The 23,070-nt window shown below is 38.0% G+C and overlaps 1 protein-coding gene across 2 annotated transcripts in view; it reads right to left on the minus strand.

Annotated features, from left to right (window-relative positions):
- VPS35L (VPS35 endosomal protein sorting factor like) overlaps positions 1 to 23,070 on the minus strand; it is a 106,331-nt gene that overhangs the window by 4,812 nt on the left and 78,449 nt on the right. For both annotated transcript variants that reach the window (XM_007498179.3, XM_056806566.1), the window contains exons 28-29: positions 20,379 to 20,544; positions 9,633 to 9,751 (exon numbers count right to left, since the gene is read on the minus strand). In XM_007498179.3, the coding sequence (XP_007498241.2) occupies positions 9,633 to 9,751; positions 20,379 to 20,544 (285 nt within the window). The remainder of the gene's footprint in view (positions 1 to 9,632; positions 9,752 to 20,378; positions 20,545 to 23,070) is intronic.

Here is a 23,070-nt window from a genome sequence, read left to right on the forward strand (position 1 = left end):
AAATAAAATGGAAGGAAGTCACAGGAAGTGATGAAAAGGAATGATCTTTAAAAATGCCAAGAACTTCCTGTGGAGAGGTCTTTCCTCTTCAACTTGACCTTGGAGGAGCTCTGACTGAGGACCTCAAACTGCTTCTATTTTCCATAGAACTATCATGTGGCGTGAGTGAAAAAGGCCGACTCCTTTCCTGGATTTTCTGAAGGAAGTAGCCTCAGGAGAGGCCTATCCTCTTAAGAGAGGCTTCCTGCATCCCCAGGTCCTCAGGATTGGAGCAAAATACTTAGTGTATAGGTTAGATATCTTATCCTATCCTCTCTGATCTTCTTACTTTCACTCTCTACATTTTATTAATAATAAATTCCTAAAAAATGATTTTGGAATTAATTAAAATTCCTGGCAACCCTACTCTTAAGTAATCTAGTCCAACCTTTTATATTAACCCCTTACATTCTGGCCCTTACAGACACTATCTGGGTAACCCTGGGGAAACCACCTTATCCTATTTGCCTCAGTTTGCTCATCTATAAAATGAGTTGGAGAAGGAAACAGCAAACTACTCCATCAAGAAAGACCAAATGGGTTCATGAAGAGTTGGACATAACTGAAAAACAACTGAACATGAATAACCAAATATTAAGTTGTATTTTATCAATTCTTATTGTGCTTTCATTTTTCAATCATCTAACCTGCTCCATCCCTCCCTGCCACCAAAACTAGAGAAGTGATCCCTCCTTTTGAATTTTCATATTTTCTTTGTTCCCCTTACACTACTTCATCACATTAAACAGTCCTTACCTGCTTATCCTCCTACACATTAAACAGTAACCCCCTACCATCTCAGGAGATGCTGATTTCCTTGGAACCAGGGAAGATATCTTATATTTCATGTATCTCCCTCAATGTTTGGCTCAATGCCTCTAGAATAGTAGAGACTCAACAAATATTTGTTAAATTGAATCAAAAGGCATGTGTTTACCAGGCATGCCAGCAACAGATAAGGAAATAAGCTTAGGGGCCTTCTCAGAATCTACCTCCCACTCCCTAGAATGCTCACTGCTTTAATGTCATAAATAAAAAACAGCTGAGCCTTTCTTCAGATTCTCCAAAAGACAAAGATGAATCATGCTCCTTTCCACATAAACTCCAAGGGTTATCTTGCTGAAACATTCTTCCGAAATCCACCAAAGTCATTGTTTTTCTCATTGCTCCCATGGACTTAATCATGCTGATGATTCTCAAATCTACCTTTCCTGCCTCAAACGCTCTGCTGACTTCCAATCTCTTATCTCCTTTTAGACATCTCAAACTGGATGTCCAGTATGCATCTTAAACTCAGTATGTCCAAAAAAGAGCTTATCACCCCCCACCCTTCCCTTCTACTTTTTCTATTACCGAAGAAGACAACAACATTCAGTCCCTTGGGAGTCACCATTTCATCATGTCCTGTTTCATATCTAGGCTATTACCCAGGCCTGCTGATTTTACCTTTCAACATCTCTCAGAGAGGCCTCCTCTCCTCTGACACTGCCACCACACTAGCATGGATCCTCATTCCCATGCCTGGTCTACTGTAATAGCCTGCTGGTGGGTCTGTCTGCCTCAAGTCTCTCCCCACTACAATCCATCCTCCACTTGGTCACAAGTGATTTTCCTAAAACCACAGGCTGGATCATGTCACCCTCCACCCCATAAATTCCAATGGGGTCCCTACTGCCTCCAGACAAAAATACAAAATGCTCTGTGTGGTATTCAAAGTCTTGTATAACCCAGCCCCTTCCTACCTATCCAGTCTTCTTACATCTTAATCCCTAACACAGACTCTTGGGATTGGAGTTGGTGAAGGAAATCGCAAACCACTCCAGTATCTATCAAGAAACCCTTAAATGGGGTCATGAAGAGGTGGACACAACTGAAAAAAAAAAACTGTCCATGAATGACCAAAGCAATGAACTTATATTTATCAATTCCTATTGTGACGACAGTGTCTCCATTTTTCAATCTTCATCTATCCTACTCCATCCTGCCCAGCTCCCTCTCTGCCCTCCTTGCTATTCCATGAGCGAGATACTCCATCTCTAGACTCCAGACATTTCTTTGCTTGTCTTCCATGCATTCTTTCTCTGTTTTGTGGATGAAAGCATTTAGGGATCTAAACTGTCCTCCAAAGACTATTTTACCTCCCTCCCTTGAGTTTTGATATGTTATCTCATTCCTACTGTTTTATCTTATGATTATTCCTTTGACTTTGGCTGGAGTAAATCCAGACAATACCTTTACTGAAGCAGGGAGAAAAGCAAATGACCTATAACTGTCAGTCCTGGTCAAACTAGAATAGAGGCCATTTTTGCCAATATCCAAGATCCCAGAAAATGGAAGAAAGTAAGGCACCTCTACTACTGTGTGAATGTAAGATCTCCATTTTAATTAAATAACTGATGCTAATTAAACAAAAATTACCATTTTTAGAAGATTTAGCACCCTTCAGCTAAAAGTATCAACATTCAACTCTCCTTGTAATGGGATGACACCATTCCCTACTTAGCTCTTAAAGGGTATTACTAAAAGAAAATTCCAAAGTGAAACCAAGAAAAAAGAAAGAACCTTTTAAAACTAAAATTCGTTGAATTTTAATATTGGAAAATATGGTTAAAATCAGAACAAGGAATACAACTACCATATAACTGTCCAACTATACTTCTCTTCTGAATATATTATGTGTTCTAAATGCTACAATCCACTAAAAACACTATAACAGGATTTGTTCCTCTAATGAAAAACCATGTTGACTAATATTAAAAGGCTAGAAAGGTACTAGTGAGCATTATAATAGTACAGTCCCAAGTTTTCAAAACCCCTCCTTTGAGGCTTTAAATAGAAAATAGTTTTTTAAATTCTCCTGTGAGAATGGTCACTTGCAGGAAGTGTTAGTCTGGATTAGTTCCCAACTTCACCTCAACCCAAACAACTGCATGAAGTTCTTCATTAAAGCACCATGATCCCCCTGAGATGATTTTAAAATACATTTCCATTCATTGTGAAGCAGAGTCCCCATGCTGTTCAGGCCAAAGAAGAAGAGTCACTAGAAACCATCAAGTTCCACATTAAGATTGCTCTCCACAGCTGTAAGTGTTGTTCCCTGCTGTGCAGGGAGAAATATGACAAGATTATTTCTGTCCTTTTAATGTGGATGAGTAATGGATGTAATGCTGGCAGAGTTACTACAGCAAAGTGGACTGTACAGATTTTCATATTGCCCTTTCAAAAAAGATATTATTGTTGAGTTTCAAATCAATCCACATCTTAATTTTAATGTAAATAACCATGTGTTTGTCAATTCGGATGGGAACACACTTGCTGTTCTATAACAATCAAAACGTTCCCAGAAAATACTCCCAAATTTCATTATTTTCTCTAGACTTATTTTTAAAGGATAAGCATGGGATAAGCATAATCACTAGCAATCTTGGTTAAACAGAGTTGTTGCAAACTAGATGAAGTTTATTTTGAAACAAATCTTGCACATTTATCTTGGATGCTGTTCAAAAAAATTACATCCCTTCCCTATCCAGCCTCCAAAATGGAACGTGGGACTAAATCTAGTGGGCTTAGAAAGTAAAGGAAAAGATCTATGACACATACTTTTTCAAAAGAATAAAGTTTAATAATTAGTAGAAGACTACAAGGATTTACAAAATGTAAGATCCACTGGAAAAAATAAAAAAGATCACCCAGTTCAGGCCATTCATTTTACAGATGAGGATACTAAGCCTAGACCACAAGCTTTAGAGGTGGAAAGGACCTCGAAAAGGATATAATCTAATTCCCACATTTTGGGTTAAACACTTAAGACCACACAACATTAGGAGCAAAAGGCAGAACTCAACCTGGGTCTTCCAAGTCCCCTCCAGTGGTTATTTTGCTACATCATATGGTATTGCCCTCAATTCACTGGATCCAAAATTATTAAAGCATCATCAAGATAACTATCAGTCAAGGAAGAGAGAATTCAACACTGGGAGGGAATTTAGACAATATCTCTACTGTTTTCCTCAAAAGTCTAAGATTCTCCTTTGGGCTGAGAACTTCCAGACCCACAGTCAACAGAAGAAAAAAATGTTGACTCTTCTTTAGCATTTGTGCTGTAGCACTAATTTCTTTTTGTCTTTGTTTATAAAATTCTTACTTTCCATCTTAAAATCAATACTGTGTATTGGTTCCAGGGCAGAAGAGTGGTAAGGGCTAGGCAATGGCATTAAATGACATGCCCAGGGTCACATTTGAACCCAAGATTTCCTATATCTAGCCTTGGCTCTCAATCTACTGAGCCACCTACCTGCCCTTATTTTTGTTTTTAATTTTTAAAATGTTTACTAGTTACATTAAAATTCCCAGGTATTGTATGTTATTCCCCTTCCTCCATCACAGAAGACATCACCTGACAAAATAAATATTGACATACACAAATTATGGTTTTTGTGTTTTTATTAGTTCTTTCTCTGGAGGCTGATATTCATAAGTTATTCTTCAATATTAATTCTGTATATGTATATAATTTTCTCTTGGTTCTACCTGTTTTGCTCTTCATTATTTCATGTAGGTCTTTCTAAGTTTTAAAAATATTAACCTGCTCATCATTTCTTAGGGTATAGTAATATTCTATCACAATTACATACCACAACTTGTTTAGCCTTTCTCCAATTGATGGACCTCAATTTGCATTTCTTTGCCACCAGAAAAAGAACTGCTATAAATATTTGGAAAATATAGGTTCTTTCCCTTTCCCTGTTTCCTTTGGGAAACAAACCCAACAGTAGTATTGCTAGGTTTCAGGGTATCCAGTTTTATGACTCTCTGAGCATAATTCCAAATTGCTCTTCAAAATGACTGGATCAATTCACAGCTCAACATTGTATTAATATCCCCATTTTTCCACATCCACTCCAACATTTGTTATTTTTGCCTCTTTATCATGTTAGCCGTTTTTTTGACCATTTATCAATTGGGGGATGGCTGAAGTGCTAATTTGTAAAAATAGTTTTTTGTTATTCCCTACAATGGGAAGTCAATGCTAACTGGCATGATAGGTCCTTATTTTTTTAAAACTTCTTCATTGAGGGGGCAGCTGGGTAGCTCAGTGGATTGAGAGCCAGGCCTAGAGACAGGAGGTCCTAGGTTCAAATCTGACCTCAGACACTTCCCAGCTGTGTGACCCTGGACAAGTCACTTGACTCCCATTGCCTAGCCCTTACCACTCTTCTGCCTTGAAACCAATACACAGTATTGGCTCCAAGACAGAAGGTAAGGGTTTAAAAAAAAAAAAAAACTCTTTCACTGAGTTAGGTAAATCTTTATACAGAGTGCTTGGGGCTTAAAGTTGTACTAAGAGGATTCTCCAATGAAGAATATGAAGTAGCAAGTCACACTTTTTCCCCTTATGTAGTGATTTTTTTAATTTTTTAAATACTAATTTTATTTTTCCTCTATTACATGTAAAAATAACTTAATTTTTTTAAATTTAAATATTTTTAATTTTAAAAAAAAGTTGAATTCCAAATTCTCTCCCCTCTTCACTCTCTCTGCCTTCCCCCCTTCATTAGAAATTAAGCAATATATCAGTTTTACATGTGTAATCATATAAAACATTTTTTCAAAATAATCACTTTGTGGGAGAGATCTTGCAAACCACACTCTTAAAAAGAAGTCTAAGCTCTGAGGAGCTCCAGGAGACCATAGGTGAAAGATTTCAGATTATTTTCAATAAAAAGCTACCTACATGTTTGCCTTTTGCTCTTGTTAACTTTAAATAATGGAATTTTCACACACAGAAGTAGTAAAGTATGGGGAACAGGGCACTGGGTCTGGAATCAAGGACCCAAGTTCAAATCCCACTTTTTTTTTTTAACTCTTACCTTCTGTCTTAGAATCAATAATGGGCATTGGTTCTAAGGCAGAAGAATGGTAAGGGCTAGGCAATGGGGGTTTAGTGGCTTGCCCAGGGTAAGATTGCTAGGAAGTGTCTGAGGCCAGATTTGAACTGAGCCACCCAGCTGCCCCCTCAAATCTGTGACAAGGAAATCACTTTAAAAGACTGATATATATTAATTTAAGGTCGCCAAGGAATTCAGCTATGTAATTCCTAAATGAAAACTCAAGTCAGCAGTCAACCTTTTATGGAGTTTTTAATTACAAACAGGAAGAAGAAAGGTATGAGAGAGAGAAAGAGAGAGAGAGAGAGAAAGAGAGAGAGGGGGGGTGGGGGGAGGGAGGGGGGAAGGGAGGAAGGGAGGGAGGGAGAAAGGGGAGAGAAGGGAATAGGGCTTAAATACCCCCTCTGTTTAGGCTGGGCCAAAAGGCCCAAGCACTTAGATAGCTGAGGCAAAGAAAAGAGATCAGTCCCTATCACTCACGTGACCAAAATGGAGCAACAGTCTCAGGGGCCTCCACCTCCAGCCTCCTTCAGAGCAAGCCTTCTCAGAGCACAACCTCTCAGAGCAAAACCTCTCGACCTCCCCCCAGTCCTCAGACCCGGCTATCTTTAAGGAAACCATCTAAGTTCCCTCCCCTCAGTTCTCACATCTACCAATCACTGTCCATGTCTTCCCTGTGCCAATGGTGGCTCTAGCTTAACCCAGGACCGCCCAGAGGTCTGCCCCTTTGCACATGTCTGTTGAAGGTCATATTCTCAAATAATTAAATCTTGATCCTTGCTGCAGCCCTTCCTAAATCCTTTTACTCTGAGTAGGGTGGAGATTGTAGTTTCAAGACCTGGTTCTGTCATTCCAAGTATCTCTATTGTATCAATTCTAAAATCAATCATGACTCAAAGAACTTCCTGTTCTATGCTTAAGCATAGGTCAAAGCCCTTTCCATTGTTCAGCAAAAGGTTTCTGTCCTAAAGCAGTCCCAAGTAGGGAGGAGAAGGATCCTCCCATGCCAAGGGGGTTTACATTCCAATAGAGTTCTTACTATCAGTAGGAAATTTTTTCCAAGTATGAAACTTTCCAATGGTGAAATTTCCAACATTCACAAGTCTAAGAAATTTCAAGGTTTACAAATCCCACTTCTGATTTGTACTTCTAGTGTGACTTTTAGTCTCCTTCAGCCTGTTTCTTTCTCTGTAATATCAGAACTTTGGATACCTCAGATGGTTGCTGAGCTCTCTTCCAATTCTGAGTCTATAATCCCTAGAATAGCATTTAGTGTTCAATGAGATGAGGATAGAGAACAGTTACCAAAAAAAAGTCTGGTCTCACTCTAGTACTAACTTACATTACCCTCTCTTCTCCAAAGAAGTCATGTTAAAAAATAATGATTTCTTGGAATTATATATATTTTTTGTAAATACACAGACTTTAAGGGCAGCTGGGTGGCTCATTAGACAGTGTCAGGCCTGAAGTCAGGAGGTTCTGGGTTTAAATCTGACCTCAGACCCTTCCTAGCTGTGTGACCCTGGGAAAGTCACTTAACCTCATTTGCCTAGCCCAAAGGTCTTTCTGTTTTGTTACTAAAACAGAAAGTAAGGGAAATACATAAATAAATAAAAATACAAACTTTATAACTATATTTTGCACAGACTCATTCTTCCCCTCAACAGATTCCAAAAAATAGTAGTACCTATGAATGAAAAGGCTCCCAATCAAAAACTCTGGGATTCAAGAAGTAGGAATTTGTGAGAGGGAAGGCCAAGAGAAGAGCTGAAAAATTCATTTTGGTAAGAGGAGCCAAAAGCAGTTAGCTAAAAATGAGTTTAAAAGCTGGGAAGGGTCTGAGAAAAGAGATTTTGTTTTTCTCAATGGCCAATTTATATTTGTAAGAGCTTTAATTTCCTCATTTGTTAAAGGGAAACATTTAAGATTCACACAGCCTAATTACTTCACAGTTATTTTGAGAAAAGTAAATATCAAAACACTATATGAATATGAGTTACTGTCACAAACTCAACTGAAATACTGATGTAAATACACAAACAAGTTGGCCATCCTCTTTATTATATCCAAGTGAAAAGCATTAGAAATACTCAAAGTTGTTTTATGGTTTGGCTCTCTGGAAGGGGCAGAGGGGAAACACTGAGGGAGATAACCAAAACCCAAATATGTCAACAAAATTTTATCTTAAAATTGAAATTCTCAAAGCTGGAGCAGCTAGATGGCCCTTGGTTCAAATCTGGACTCAGATATTTCTTAGCTACTTATGTGATCCTAGGCAAGTCACTTAACCCCAGTGGCCTGGCCTTACCACTCTTCTGCCTTGATTCTAAAGCAGAAGAGTTTTTAAAAAGAAAAAAAGAAATTCTCAAAGCTCTTAACTGTCATTTGCCTGAATTGAAAACTTGAATAAGCAAGTGAAAAGCTCTATTAGAAAGAAGTCCATTTATAAGCAAAGGATAAACTATGGGAGTGGAAACACCGAGGAAAAGCAACTGCCTGAATACAGAGGTTGAGGGGACATGACAGAAGAGAGACTCTAAATGAACACTCTATTGCAAATACTATCAACAAAGCAATGGGTTCAAATCAAGAAAACATCTAATGCCCAGTGGACTTACGCATCGGCTATGGGGGGTGGGGGGGAGGAAAAGAAAATGATCTATGTCTTTAACGAATAATGCTTGGAAATGATCAAATAAAATATATTTTAAAAAAAAAGAAAGAAAGAAAGAAGTCCAAGAGATCTGTGTCCCTAGTCATCCAGATAGTATATACCAGAAGCAAGTTTTGAACCAGGTCTTTGACTCCAAATCCAGCATTCTATCCATTACCACAGACTTTTCTCACTTTGGATCCTCTATCTATTACTTTGACCTAATAGGGTAGAAAACACTTAACACCTTGGTTGACTGAATTTAGGAAATAGGTCAGATCTGAAAGAAAAGAGTGGAGAGAATTAAATCTGGTCTATTTCTACCAAACAAGAGTTAGAATAAGGCCCCTGGATCTATCCTGTAATTTGTGACTTTGGCTCAAATCTGCCAAAATGGAAACTATGGTCAGTATAGCATGGAATGAAATCACTATCATCAAGGTTTGAAAAATTAAGATCTACATTGATGCCCCCTGTCAAGGTTAAGTTCTGAATTTACTAAAGTTAAGGAATTTGGCATAAAAGAATACATTTGGGGGCATCTGGGTGGCTCAGTGGATTGAGAGAGCCAGGCCTGAAGTCAGGAAGGCCTCAGTTCAAATCTGGGCACAGACACTAACTAGCTGTGTGACCCTGGGCAAGTCATTTAACCCCCCCATTGCTAAGCCCTTGGCAATTGCCTTGGAACCAATACACAGTATAAATTTTAAAGCAGATGGTAATGGTGTTTTTCTAAAAATACATTTCACAAGTTCTTTGTGGAGGTAAGGATATGTGGGAAGAGGATAAGTTAATTAAAAGGCAACACCAATGGTTTCTTAGATCTGTTTATGTCCATCATAAATAACAGCCACATGTAACCAAATGTGTAAAAATATCTCTGCAATTGAATAACATGGAATTGCAGGGAAACTGCAACAATTAAGACAGCTTTACAACTAAAGAAAAACTATATAATAGCTTATTCCTCTTTGGAAATAATCCATCTCATGCCTGGAAGGCCATATACTCTCACAGCAGTACTGTGTTGAGGGGTGGTCAAAACAACGTACCTCATCCTTTCCCAGGGTTTTGAGGTGTTCCAAGATCTGTGTGATCACGGTCTCACAAAGCTTGTTGTTTTCAGCCAGGAATTTTGAGTCTCCCCCATAGAGGTTGTCGTTGGAATCAACTAAGTGGACAAACAATGAAACATGAGAAATCTATCCTGCGCAGACAAACTCTCCAAGGGAAAGGGAGTCAGAGAGAAAAAACAGTATCAACAGATGGGGAAATTTGGAAAACCAAATGGAAATGGCATAACCAAGTTCCTAGTGGCCCTGGGAACTTGGTACTACAAAGAAAACATCTGTATCATCTAAGAGAATGAGCTAGAGACCCTGCAGGGTTACACTTTTCCTCCCACTGGCTAGTAATACAATCCATGTTACAAAAGTAAATCTGCTCAGTAGCTTTTGAAAGAGATTTTTAAAAATCCATTCCTTCAGCTATTTTCAAAGTATACATCCTGGTCGCCTTTGAGGACTTTACAAAAACACAGCTGCACCTGAAATAAAGGAGATCAAGGGAATGCTAGCAAGTTAAGTTAGAGTACCTTTGGAGTCCTCTACTTAATAAAGGTGTCTAAAATAAGTCAATGTAGGCAAACATTTCAGCATTATTTAAAGTCTAAGAAAAAAGTCTGAGTGTCAAAAATGTCTTTACTCAAGTAACACCCCCTTCAATTTCTCTCATATGCTTGAATTTTTATTTTGGCCTATCCTAAAATGTTTCATCATACTATCAACATAATCACCTTCAATGGCTGCTCAGGGTGAACCCAATCCAAGCTGAGCACAATGATTTCTGTACCTTGGAGACAGAGTTTTGTAATTTTTCTGCCACCCTTTCAGCCCCAGGCTCCTATGTATCTCTTTAGCCCATGTGTACCACATAGGAGCAAATTATTTCCAGTTTCTACCACCCATTCTCTTATCCCTATCCTTCAAGACTCTACCCCTTACCTGTGTCCTACTCCAACACTGCTCATCCCCCTCCTCTGTGACCTAAGGAATTCCAATTCCATAGTGAACAGGCTTCCTTCCATCATGGTCCTCTTCCTCTCATATTTCCATCAATTATCCTAACATCTAATTCTTCCCATGACACTACATCCTCAGACATCCCATCCAGCACTGGCTGTATCTTCTCTTACACCCTGACACATTGGTCCTGAAGGGAAAGTCAGATTACGCCTTGCTCCTCAATTTCACTTCCAGACCCTCTTTGTACTTTTCTCACTTAGCAACTTTCCCTCCTTTTAAGTTCATTCAAATTTTCCACCCAATCCAAACTATAGTAGTTGTAGTATACTGACCAGCAGGCTTTATTTCCTCCTTTTCTCAAGAGGTTCAGTACCTGGATCAGCCCCTTTCTCTCCTCCTCAACTCCTGCTCTTATTTTAGGGAACCATAATATCCCCGAAGATTCTCCCTCAAACACCCTAACTTCTCATTTTCTCAGCCTCCTTAATATCCATCACTCACTCTACTTCAACCACACATAGGAATGGATGGTCACACACACTAGATCTCAACATTGCACACAAATGTTCTACTTCCTTAACAAGAAACTGAAATTCCTCTATCTGATCTTAGCTTTGCATCATTCTTCCTCTCCCTATCCCTCACCCTTCCTAAACCCATTTTTCCCCCCATTGAGACCTTGTCTCCCTTAATCCTCAGTACATTTTCAGTACATTCACTTAGCCTTACTTCAATTTCTTCTCTCTCCAATCCTGATCATCTACTGATCTTTTCTTAATATTCATTCTTCTAACCTCATTAGCTGCATTTGATCCTATTAACCATCCTTTCCTCTAGGATATTCTCTCTTCTGGGTTTTCATAACACTTTTCTCTCCAGCTTCTCTCTCTTCATCTGACTGTTCTTTCTCAGCTCCTTTATTAGTTCATCATCTCAGCCCCTAACTTAGGCCCTCTTCTCCCTTTACAAGAATAGAAAATCAATATTGAATATGGATTTTTTGTGAAATAATTTTCTCTTTAACCCTCTCACCTTCTCCAAACCATCAGATTCAGAAGCTACAGTTTCTCCCCCAGGCTATGGAGTTGGGTTGGGATCTCCCTTCTTTTGTTTGGATCTAGGAAAGATAACAGGATTAGGGGCAAGGCCTAGCAACTACTTGACCCACTTGAAAGATTAAGTCAGGAAGCTCTAGCCACCTGGCACTAGGCCTGTTAAGAGTTTTGTTTTTTTTTTTTAATTAATTTCTCCTTTTTTCCATATAAGAGAAAAAGGAACAATAATATTTCTGAGTAAGAGACTCCCAGTGATGCAGGCTGTCACTTGGTGACTCCTTGTTATGCAGGTTGGTAGTTGGTTAAAGGGTGTGACTGAGTGTGGTTTGTAAGTTGCAGGTCATTGGAAAGGGCTTTTTATCTCTGGATCTCTTGGAGAGAGGTTATAATGCTAGCAATCTCTCTGTTTGGAGACAGAGAACTGAATTAAGGCCTTAATAGCCTTATTGATTATCTATTAACTTGGGTAGATAAGGTAGATAGATAATGGTTATATTATCAGATAGAGAGTAGTGAGAGTAGGTCAGGGCTTCTGCCTAGCAGAAGATACTGCCCTCAGAGGCAGATAGATGTAGAGCTTTTTAGAGAAATTTATTTAGGATTGGAATCTTGGGTATAGTTATAATTCATTATAAGATTACTTTCATCTTCCTCCTTCCTATTTCCTATCCATATTTCCTAATAATAAACTAAATGTTTTGCATTTAATAAACTGTGCACTGGCTTTTGTTCAAACTCCTACCCCTCCAAATTTAATCCTTCCCAGGCCCCAAGGGGCAAAATGTGTTAGGGTCTTCCAGGTCTCAAAAAGCCCACTCCTCTTCTTGTTATGAAGTAATGAGGAAAGAATTAAGGTCTCTGAGTCTACCACCACATTGATTACCAATCAGAATGGCTGGTGATGTCCAGGGGAGAGACTAGGTAAAGAGGTCACAAGGGGTATATATTGACCTGCACCAAAGAAGCACCCTTTTCCCAGCTGCTTTCATTTGGGCCTTACTTTCTGTCTTAAAATGAATACTAAGTATTGGTTGTAGGGCAGAAGACAATAAGGGCTAGGCAATTGGGGTATCTGATTTGCCCAGGCTCATATAGCTAGGAATTTGAACCTAGGACCTCCCATCTCCAGGCACTCTATCCACTGAGCCACCTAGCTGAACTCACAGCATCTTTCACTTCCAATCCCTTCTCTCAAGGTCAGCTACCACCTTAGTTTAGGCCTGCACCACCTCTATCTAGATTACTATAACAGCCTCCTAGTTGATCTCTTGCCATTCTACCTTATCCTAAATATTGCTGCCAAAATAATTTTCCTTAACCCCAGAAATGACCATGTAGTTTCTTTTCTCTATTGATTCTAGCAGCTTTCTATTGCCTTTAGGATCAAATGAAAACTATTTTGTTTAGCTTTTTTTTTTAACCTTTAACTTCTGTCTTAGAATCAACACTATGTATTGGTTCCAAGGCAGAATAGTAGTAAGGGCTAAGCAATGGGGGTTAAGTGACTTGCCCAGGGTCATACAGCTAGGAAGTATCTAGAATCAAACCTAGTACCTCCAATCTCTAGGCCTGGCTCTCAATCCACTGAGCCTCCCAACTGCCCCATGTTTAGCATTTAAAGCTCTGTACAACATGACTTCAAATTATCTTTCCAGTCTCACTGGACTTTATCCTGCCTACTATGTACTCCATGATCTAGCCAAATTGACCTGTTCTCTGATTCCACCACCTCCATTTACTGGCTCCATGCTCTTGCTCTAGTTACCTACATACCTACAAGATCCATCTCTTCCTTAAAGAAGCAATCCAAGCACTGTCTTCTGTATGAATCCTCTCCTGATCCTCAAAACTCCTAATGCCCTCTATTGCCATATGTTTTTGTGATATTTACATTAATATTACATTTCTAATATGTAGATTTTTATATATACTTGTTCCTCCTTCCCCTAATTAAGATGTAAGCTACTACACAATAAGTTTGTTTCATTCTCTGTCGCCTGAGCCTAACAGAATGTGGCACATAAATACCACAGCAAGTATTTAATAAATGCTTGTCAATTGTTAAACCAATATTCACTAAATCTCCTATATAAATAAGGAAGGAGGAGAACACTAAACTAAGTTTATAAAAGTAGTGTTTCCCAGTCAATTCTGAGAAATATCAATGTGGGACTTGAAGTCTGAAAAACTGGGTTTAGGTCTCAGCTCAGTTTTCCTTTTCCTACAAGTTCCAAGTCCTTCCCTAATAGTCTACTACTGAGGTCTTTATAATAATATATGAATATGTTCCAGTAAACTGACTGGGAAGTCCTGCTTGGACAAAGTCCTGGACAGCCAGGACTCTCTGTACACAAGGGACACTTGTACAGCAAGTCATTTAACATTTCTGAGCCTCAATTTCATCATCTGTAAAACAGGCATATACTTGTACAACCCACTTCACAGAGCTAATGTGAGGAATATTGTATAGATTAAATAATGTGAGGAACTTTGTACAGATTAAAAAGCCAAATAATATGTGGCACTAAAAGAGGCAGCACTGCATAGTGGATATAGAGTTGACTTCAAAGCCAAGAGGACCTGGGTTCAAATCACATTTCTGACACATAAGTGTTACATGACTGAGAAATTTACTGAATTGTTTAGTCCTAGAAATAACGCTTTAAGACTATAAATTGCATTGGTAGAAGGAGTTACCTCAACCAGAAGTTCCATATACTAATGAAATTATAGCTTCAATCCTTATGTGTATTAACATAAGTTGAGAGGGTTCTATTATTCCCACCTTGGATAGATACTGCTGAAGCCAGCAAAACTTCTTTCTTCCTCACAATCAACTGCCAGTGCTTTCTCTATCCTAGCACTTTGGCACAGGTCCGTGGGCTCAGAATTGTAAAACCCCAGAGTCAGAAGAGACCCCAGATGTCATCAAACCCAGTACAGGAATTGCCTTTCCATCACTCTTCTTACAGATGGTCATCTAGCCATTGATCAAACCACTCACAGTGATGGGGAAGTTACTACCACATAAAACAAGCCTATTCAATTTTGGGGTAGCTCTAATTGTTAGGAAATATTTCCTTATTTCAAGTTAAAATCTGACTCCCAATAACTTCCACCAAGAGTCCTATTTCTCATCTTTGGGGTCAATAATGCGGCCAGTACATATATAAAGTACTTTATTATTTATAAAGTAATTCTCTTAAAATAATCCTCTATGGTAAGTAGCACAAATATTATTAACCCCATTTTCGTGGCAAAGAAACTGAGAAATTTGTCCATAGTAGCTAGCTGGTGTTATATCTAGGACCCAATTCCAATTCTCCCAACTCCAAGTAATGCACTTTTCCCATTATACCATACTACTTCACAATCAGAATAAGTCTAATCTTTCTTCCATACAAAAGCATTTCAAATATTTGAAGAAAGCAGTTAAAACCTCTCTACCAAGTATTACCTCCTTCAGGTTAAGCATCCTTGGATATGCCATCAGTGTTATGGAGGCTGAGGAACACATCTATTATCTTCATTATTCTTGTCAAATCCACCCTTTTCAAAAGCTTGCCATCTACTTCCACTAAGCCTAATCTTTCCCATCCTACTACAATTTTCATTAGCGCACATGGAACAAACAAAATTTATTTATAGGTATCACTAAGAATAAAGAAGGCTGGGAAGGCATGAGAAAACAATTTATAACCCAAGAATAAAACATAATCTCTGCCCCTCAAGGGGCGAGGATGCCAATTTCATCTTTATGTTTTCATATTTGCTTATACTCACTTTCTTAAATGATTATTTCAAGATACTTTCAGCAAAGTCTTTATACTGTTCAACATGCTTATTAAAACTTTTAATACACAGAGTTCTTTGCAAATAACATTAAGGCCAAAAGGATACAAAAAAAGTCTTTGGAAAATTTATGCTATGTTAATTAAATAGACACATAAAGGAGAAGTACAAGTGCCCTGTTAATACTTTCAGGCTGTTAGAGGATCATAATATCATTCTGATTTTTAGGAAATCTAAGGAGTGTTTTCTATTGCTAATATCTTAGATGCAATGAAATATAAGCTAGGCACAGAGCATACTGAAGAGTTATTTATTATACACATAAAGAATTCAGGTGTGTTCATAAGAAAATAAGTCTTCACTGAACCAAGGCAGCTATGGCTCACCTGCCAGAATATAAAAATTTGTCATGCTTTTTTCATCATCATCAAAATGTGATTGATTAAGCATCATTCCTGGCTTTCAGCAATAAGTTAAGCAGACATTATTTCTTCTGAGCTTTTAAACATGGCTCCTAAGTTTGAAGGTAAGACTACAGGGAGTCAGATGCTCTTCTAAGCTTCTTAAGTTAATAATATTTACAAGAAATGTACAGAAGGCTTAAAAACCCACACACCCTTGGAAAATAGCCAAGGCATCAATACCTAAGCAATGTATAGTATGCTGAAGGACAAAGGTTAAATGGGAAGACCAAAGTTCTGGAATTGTCATGATACAAGTCATTGTCAGTTATTTTAGATATCTGGTCAGAAGACTGAGACATGAGGTGATCAGGATCAATGGACACTGGAGATTAGCCAATGTGTAAGAGAAGAAAGATTTTAAGATAAATATGCTTTCTCAGTCTCAAAACATCATTAACTTAAAAAGAAAGTCCTGTGCAAGCTTCAGACTAGGTAACAATACAAGTAAAATCATAACTAAGAGAAAAAAAGATTTCAAAGATATTCTGTTAATTCCCTCCCACCTCCCCTGAGTGCCTAAAAATAAAATAAAATTACTTAGTAGATATATTTCTTTTAAAAACTAAGTAACTATTTCATTTTTTCAAATCAAATTTCATTTTCTAATTGGTTTACATTATAATTTCAGGAGTGCCTATCTTATCACAGAAAACCAGTCCATCTAGAATAGCAAACAACAACAACAAAGTCCATCAGGCACCTCCCCCTCAATTCCTTTATGTTCACTTAGAATATCGTGATTTACATACATGTTGTCTCCTAAAATGCAAAATACTTGAAAGTGGGGATGATTTTATTTTTATATCTCTATTCCTAGTACTTAGCACAATGGCCTAAACATAGTAGATAGTTAGGTTTTGTTGGGTTTTTTTGACATTTGATAAAGGCTTGTTGATTGAAACAAAACTTCACATATCTATACACCCTACAGACTTCCCAGAAGATAGTCAATAGATATCTGTGAAGCGGGTGCATAAATATTCATCCTACACTATAAAGAAGCATGGCTCTCAGGTTCGGAGGTGAGGATAAGGAGGAAAAAAGAGAGAAGAAAAGCATAGATTATGGGATATTGGCATTAGAGTCAACTATCTCATTTGAAGCGTAGCCTAGAGGATACACTGAATCCAATGAAACCTCAAACTTTAGCCATAAACTCTCTCATTATACCTTTCCCACATTCACATGTCTACAGCAGAAGATACTGACATATTTGCCTACTTGATGCCTTGATACACATTTTGCTTAAAAGCAAAAGGTTCTTAAAAAAAATAAAATTAAGACCTTGGTTGCTTTTATTTATCAAGAGATCATCTAGAGGAAATTTGATATTATAAGATTTGAAGATACAGGTCTACCATTTTGATTTTCAGAACCTTACTGGACAAGACAGATCTTTTTTTTCAGTTTGCATAATCCCTTTTTTAAACCTCACTGAAACATTACTATCAGAGAGCCTTTAATTTCATCCTTTCCCTGAATCATCTCAAAAAGAAGTAATCACTGAAAGTGTCTCCTACATAAACCACTGTATTGTCAGAGTATAAATTTTTAGGACAACCAATTACCACCATTGCATAACAGTATTCTGTCCTCTCATCTTGAAGCCATGGGTTTTATTTAACCCCCGAACAAGAGATTTTTTTGCTGCCACAATATATGAAACATATGAACCTGACATTTAAAGCTTGAAAATTCCTCTTGGCAAAAACCAGTCTATCATTATTCTCTTTTGTGCTGTCATCAGAGACAAGAAAAAAAATTAATAAAAAGGAAAGCCTCTCAAGAAAGTTAGAGATAATGCTGTCTAAACTCCACTGCTAGAGGGTGTGAATAGGTGCTTAGCAGTCCACTTTATAAATAATACATATTTAGGATATGGGCTGGAAAACCCAAGGCTATTTTAGTCATGCTTGAGGCAACTTTGGGTCTATCCCAGTAAGCCCTGAAATAAAGCTGGTAAGGTAATTAGCCGAAAACAGAGTAATTATTTAACCCCTTTCTTCTGATGGTCTAATCAGTATCAAGACTATACAACTGCCACAACATGAAGATAAAATAAGCAGTCAGAAAACTGGAACTCATCCAATTTATGTGGTCTTTTGCTCCTCCTTGGGAACTTCTTTGGCTACAAGACTTGTCAAGGCATGATTCCTCATTCTATCCAAACACAGCTGTGTTAAGAAAGAAGTTTCTCACCATACACCAAGATAAATTCAAAATGGGTGAATGACTTGAACATAAAGAAGGAAACTATAAGAAAATTAGGCGAACACAGAATAGTATACATGTCAGACTTTTGGGAAGGGAAAGACTTCAAAACCAAGCAAGACTTAGAAAGAGTCACAAAATGTAAAATAAATAATTAAAAAGTTTTTGTACAAACAAAACCAATGTAACCAAAATCAGAAGGGTAGCAACAAATTGGGAAACAATCTTCATAAAAACCTCTGACAAAGGTTTAATTACTCAAATTTACAAAGAACTAAATCAATTGTACAAAAAATCAAGCCATTCTCCAATTGATAAATGGGCAAGGGACATGAACAGGCAGTTCTCAGCCAAAGAAATCAAAACTATTAATAAGCACATGAAAAAGTGTTCTACATCTCTTATAATCAGAGAGATGCAAATCAAAACAACTCTGAGGTATTACCTCACACCTAGCAGATTGGCTAACATGACAGCTATGGAAAGTAATGAATGCTGGAGGGGATGTGGCAAAGTAGGGACACTAATTCATTGCTGGTGGAGTTGTGAATTGATCCAGCCATTCTGGAGGGCAATTTGGAACTATGCCCAAAGGGCGATAAAAGACTGTCTGCCAGGGGGCAGCTGGGTAGCTCAGTGGATTGAGACCCAGGCCTAGAGATGGGAGGTCCTAGGTTCAAATCTGGCCTCAGACACTTCCTAGCTGTGTGACCCTGGGCAAGTCACTTGACCCCCATTGCCTAGCCCTTACCACTCTTCTGCCTTGGAGCCAATACACAGTATTGACTCCAAGACAGAAGGTAAGGGTTATTAAAAAAAAAAAAAAGACTGTCTGCCCTTTGATCCAGCCATAGCACTGCTGGGTTTGTACCCCAAAGAGATAATAAGGAAAAAGACTTATACAAGAATATTCATAGCTGCGCTCTTTGTGGTGGCAAAAAATTGGAAAACGAGGGGATGCCCTTCAATTGGGGAATGGCTGAACAAATTGTGGTATATGTTGGTGATGGAATACTATTGTGCTAAAAGGAATAATAAAGTGGAGGAATTCCATGGAGACTGGAACAACCTCTAGGAAGTGATGCAGAGCGAAAGGAGCAGAACCAGGAAAACATTGTACACAAAGACATTGTGGTACAATCGAAGGTGATGGACTTCTCCATTAGTGGCAATGCAATGTCCCTGAACAATCTGCAGGGATCTAAAAAATACTATCCACAAGCAGAGTACAAACTGTGGAAGTAAAAACACCGATGAAAAGCAACTGCTTGACTACAGGGTTGGAGGAGATAAGACTGAGGAGAGACTCTAAATGAACACTCTAATGCAAATACCAACAACAGGGAAATGGGTTCGAGTCAAGAACACATGTGATAACCAGTGGAATCATGCGTCGGCTATGGGAGAGGGAAAGGTGGGGGGGGGGGGGGGGGGAGGAAGAGAAAATGATCTTTGTTTCCAGTGAATAATGTTTGGAAATGACCAAATAAAATAATGTTTAAAATTTAAAAAAAAATTACAATTAAAATATAGAGTGGTCCAAAAGTCTTAGGACAGTTTTAAATCTTAATAATTTAAAAAAAATAAGAAAGAAGTTTCTCTAATTTTAAGCATTTAGAAAACTGGACTCCTAACCTTGCAACCTCCACTACCAAAAATCTGATGCTGCAATGTAGTCTGAAAGTTCTAAGACTTCACTTGAACCTGTTTTGAAAGAAAGAGACCAATTTCTTAAATCTTTTATTCTTCTATTATTATCTAATCCTAAAAAATCTTCTTCGGCTCCATTTTCCAAAGCTTATCTCAATTATACCATAGACTTTATTAATTAGGACCAATAAATTTAGTGTTAAGCACCATTACTCAACTCCTCAGTGACAGAGTTTTTTAACAATACCTATCTGAGAATGTCACAATGCTGCTAGCTGATTAAGTAAATTTCTCTCCATAAATTTCAAATTCTGGGAATATCTTCATAAAACATTATGCTCATAGATAGATTATGCAATGTTCTGGCCATTCACAACCAGGAAGCACTAGCATTAGTGACATTTATGGAGCAAAAGGCATGTCACACAGTTTCCTAGGAGGTGGTTAAGTATAGGAAAGTTATTATCCTAGAAAGGTCAAATCAAAACATGAGCTCAAAAGCCATCCACTATAAATGTTTTTTTCATGAGATTCACTAAGGTAAGTAGATAATGCATGCACTCTGGGATATTTAATGGTAAAAAAGAAAAACACATTGCTACCTTTGTCTACATGGTAGAGATAAGTCTCTTGGCTCATTGCAGAGAGGAGATGTAAAACGTTGGTGTAGATACGAATTTTGTCATCACTGTTGTCTTCCCAAGTGTAGTCCTGGATCACATTTAGTAAACCTCGAACAAGAAAAAGGACTCCTTGCTCTGGATGATCCTAAAGGGAAACCACATACATATAATCACACAAATTGGGGAAAAATATTCAGGAGCTCAAGCACTTTATTTATAGCAACTGCAATGAAATTAAATTGTAAATTATTTTAGTTTAAAAAAAATCACACTAGTAACCCAAGTTAAATAATACAGGCAGACATCAAATTGCTTAGCATTTTTTATCTCCATTATCAATGTTTTTTATTCTGTTTGATTAAACAAGCTTTAAGATTCTAAGTTTGAGAAACAGAAATATAATAGTATGTGCTAATTTTGCATGTATATATAAAATTTGTTTTAAAATCCACTAATTTTTACAGACCATAAGCACAAGATATTCTCGTATCATATAAAACCCCAGAATAGACCTACAATGGGCAAGTCTCCAAATCATAATAGCTATTATCATTAATGGTAGATTTAAATACTGCATTTCTTTTAGATTAAGATAACTTTTAAAACAATAACATCAGACTAAGAACACATGCTTACTTTAGGTGACTGTTTCAGTTTACCCAGAAAAGTAAGACTCTTCTGTCTTTGGTCCAACACCAAAAGAAGGAATTGAAACCAAAGGAAAAGAGGACGTCAATAAGAGTTGACTAATGGGGGAGCAAGGTAGCTAGTGGATAAAGAGCCAGGCCTTGTGATAGAAGGTCCTGGGTTAAAATTTGCCCTCAGATACTTCCTAGTTGAGTGACTCTGGGCAAGTCCCTTAACTCTCACAGCCTAGCCCTTATTTCTCTACTGCTGAGGAACCAGCACACAGTATTGATTCTAAGATGGAAGTTAAGAGTTTTTGTTTTTTTTTTAATCCCATGTCAGAGAATCTGGCTGGATATAGAGTATAGAGTTAAAGACAAGTTGAAAGTGTGGAAACTAGAACAATCTGTTCTTCCTTAAACTTCAGGAGTGTTTTTAATATAAGTAGAAATGTCTGTGGAATACTTTCCAATCTCTGGAGAAAACCATTAAAGTCTAAAAGTTACTATTATACTTAGTGAGGGGTCAGAAGGGTCAGAAAGAAGAGAACATGTACATCTTCAAAAAGTCTAAATTAATTCTATGACATAAAGAAAAAAAACAAAGTTCATGGTAATCTGTCTTCCATTTAGTGAGTCAATCTAATTTGGCAACTCACTATCCCTTTCTTTGTTGACAATCATTTAAAATTTTGTCCCATTAAATAACCAAAACTAAATTTTATTTAAAGAATTTCCCTGAAAACAGACAACAGAGTAAATATTCCAGTAGTTTAATTTTAAGAATTGTATTGCCAAAGAAAAAGTTAATTTTATTCCTATAGAGAGTCAATATTGTATATAACTGTTTGTAGAAAGCAAGCTTTCAATTTCAAGAGAAGTAACATGGGCACTTTCTAATCTGCTTTGCAAGAAAAAAACTTTTCACTAGGCATTCATGCATCAGTGAATATAAAACAGAAAAATAAAATGTAGTTTGATGCTTCAACACAAAAGACACTCCCCAAAATGTATAAAGCTTTTAGTGTATGATAGAAAAAATCATAAATTTAGAGAAAAGGACTACCAGGAAATGTTTGTCTGTTTGTGTGTATGTGGGTGTCTAAAAGAGAGAGAGACACAGAGAGATGACCAAATTAGAGGGGTTCCTGAAATTGAGAGAAACTCTCTGTCTCTCCTACAAGAGTCCCCTAATGAAAAGCAATGTAAGAGAAAGTAAGGTGACAACCTTCTCCAACACAGCTTTACTCAGTGTTACTCAGCATAAGAATCTGAGACTACATTAACCCTTTAGAAGCTACTCTCAGAGTGCCAAATAGCTGCATGGTTCAGAGGATTTAAACCTGAGATTACCTAGGCCAGTGATGGCAAACCTATGGCACAGGTGCCAAAGATGGTACACAGGGCACTCTGAGTGGGCACATGGCCACTCCCCCCACCCCCAAGTTTGTTCCTAAAAAGGCAGAGGGACTGCTCCCCTTCCCCTCTCCACCACTCTTAATGACATTTTTTCACATCCCCTATCCCTCTGCCCAGCAGCCAATCAGAATGCACAGGAGAGGTGGGGGGGGGGGTGTAAAATGGGTGGTTCACAGCCAGCAAAGCTGGAGGGTAGCAAAGCTCAGGCCACCCCCCACCCCCTCTCTACACTCACTGAGGACATTCCTCACTTTACCCACCCCTCTGCCTAGCAGCCCAATGAGAATTTTTCCTCCCTCCCCAGTAAGGGGGTGGGGGTAGGGCATATCCAGCATGTGGGGGGGGGGGCGCAGAGCACAGCAATATGTCTGAGGGGTGGGGTAGGGGAAGGGCCTAGTACAGCCTCTAAAAGGTTTGCTATCACTGACCTAGGGCAAACTCTTCATTTTAAGGATGAGAAAACTTGGGCCCAGAAGGGCTTTGTGACTTGTCCAAGGCAACAAGAGAAGTGTTCATGGTAGGCATCTTACCCACTGTTTTTGCCATTAGCCAGTCAATAAGAGATACTAAAAATGGTGACAGTAAGATTTCACTACTGGGAGTAGTTTTTATATTTGTTCTAACAA

This window comes from Monodelphis domestica, chromosome 7, assembly GCF_027887165.1.
Source record: "Monodelphis domestica isolate mMonDom1 chromosome 7, mMonDom1.pri, whole genome shotgun sequence".
NCBI lineage: Eukaryota > Metazoa > Chordata > Mammalia > Didelphimorphia > Didelphidae > Monodelphis > Monodelphis domestica.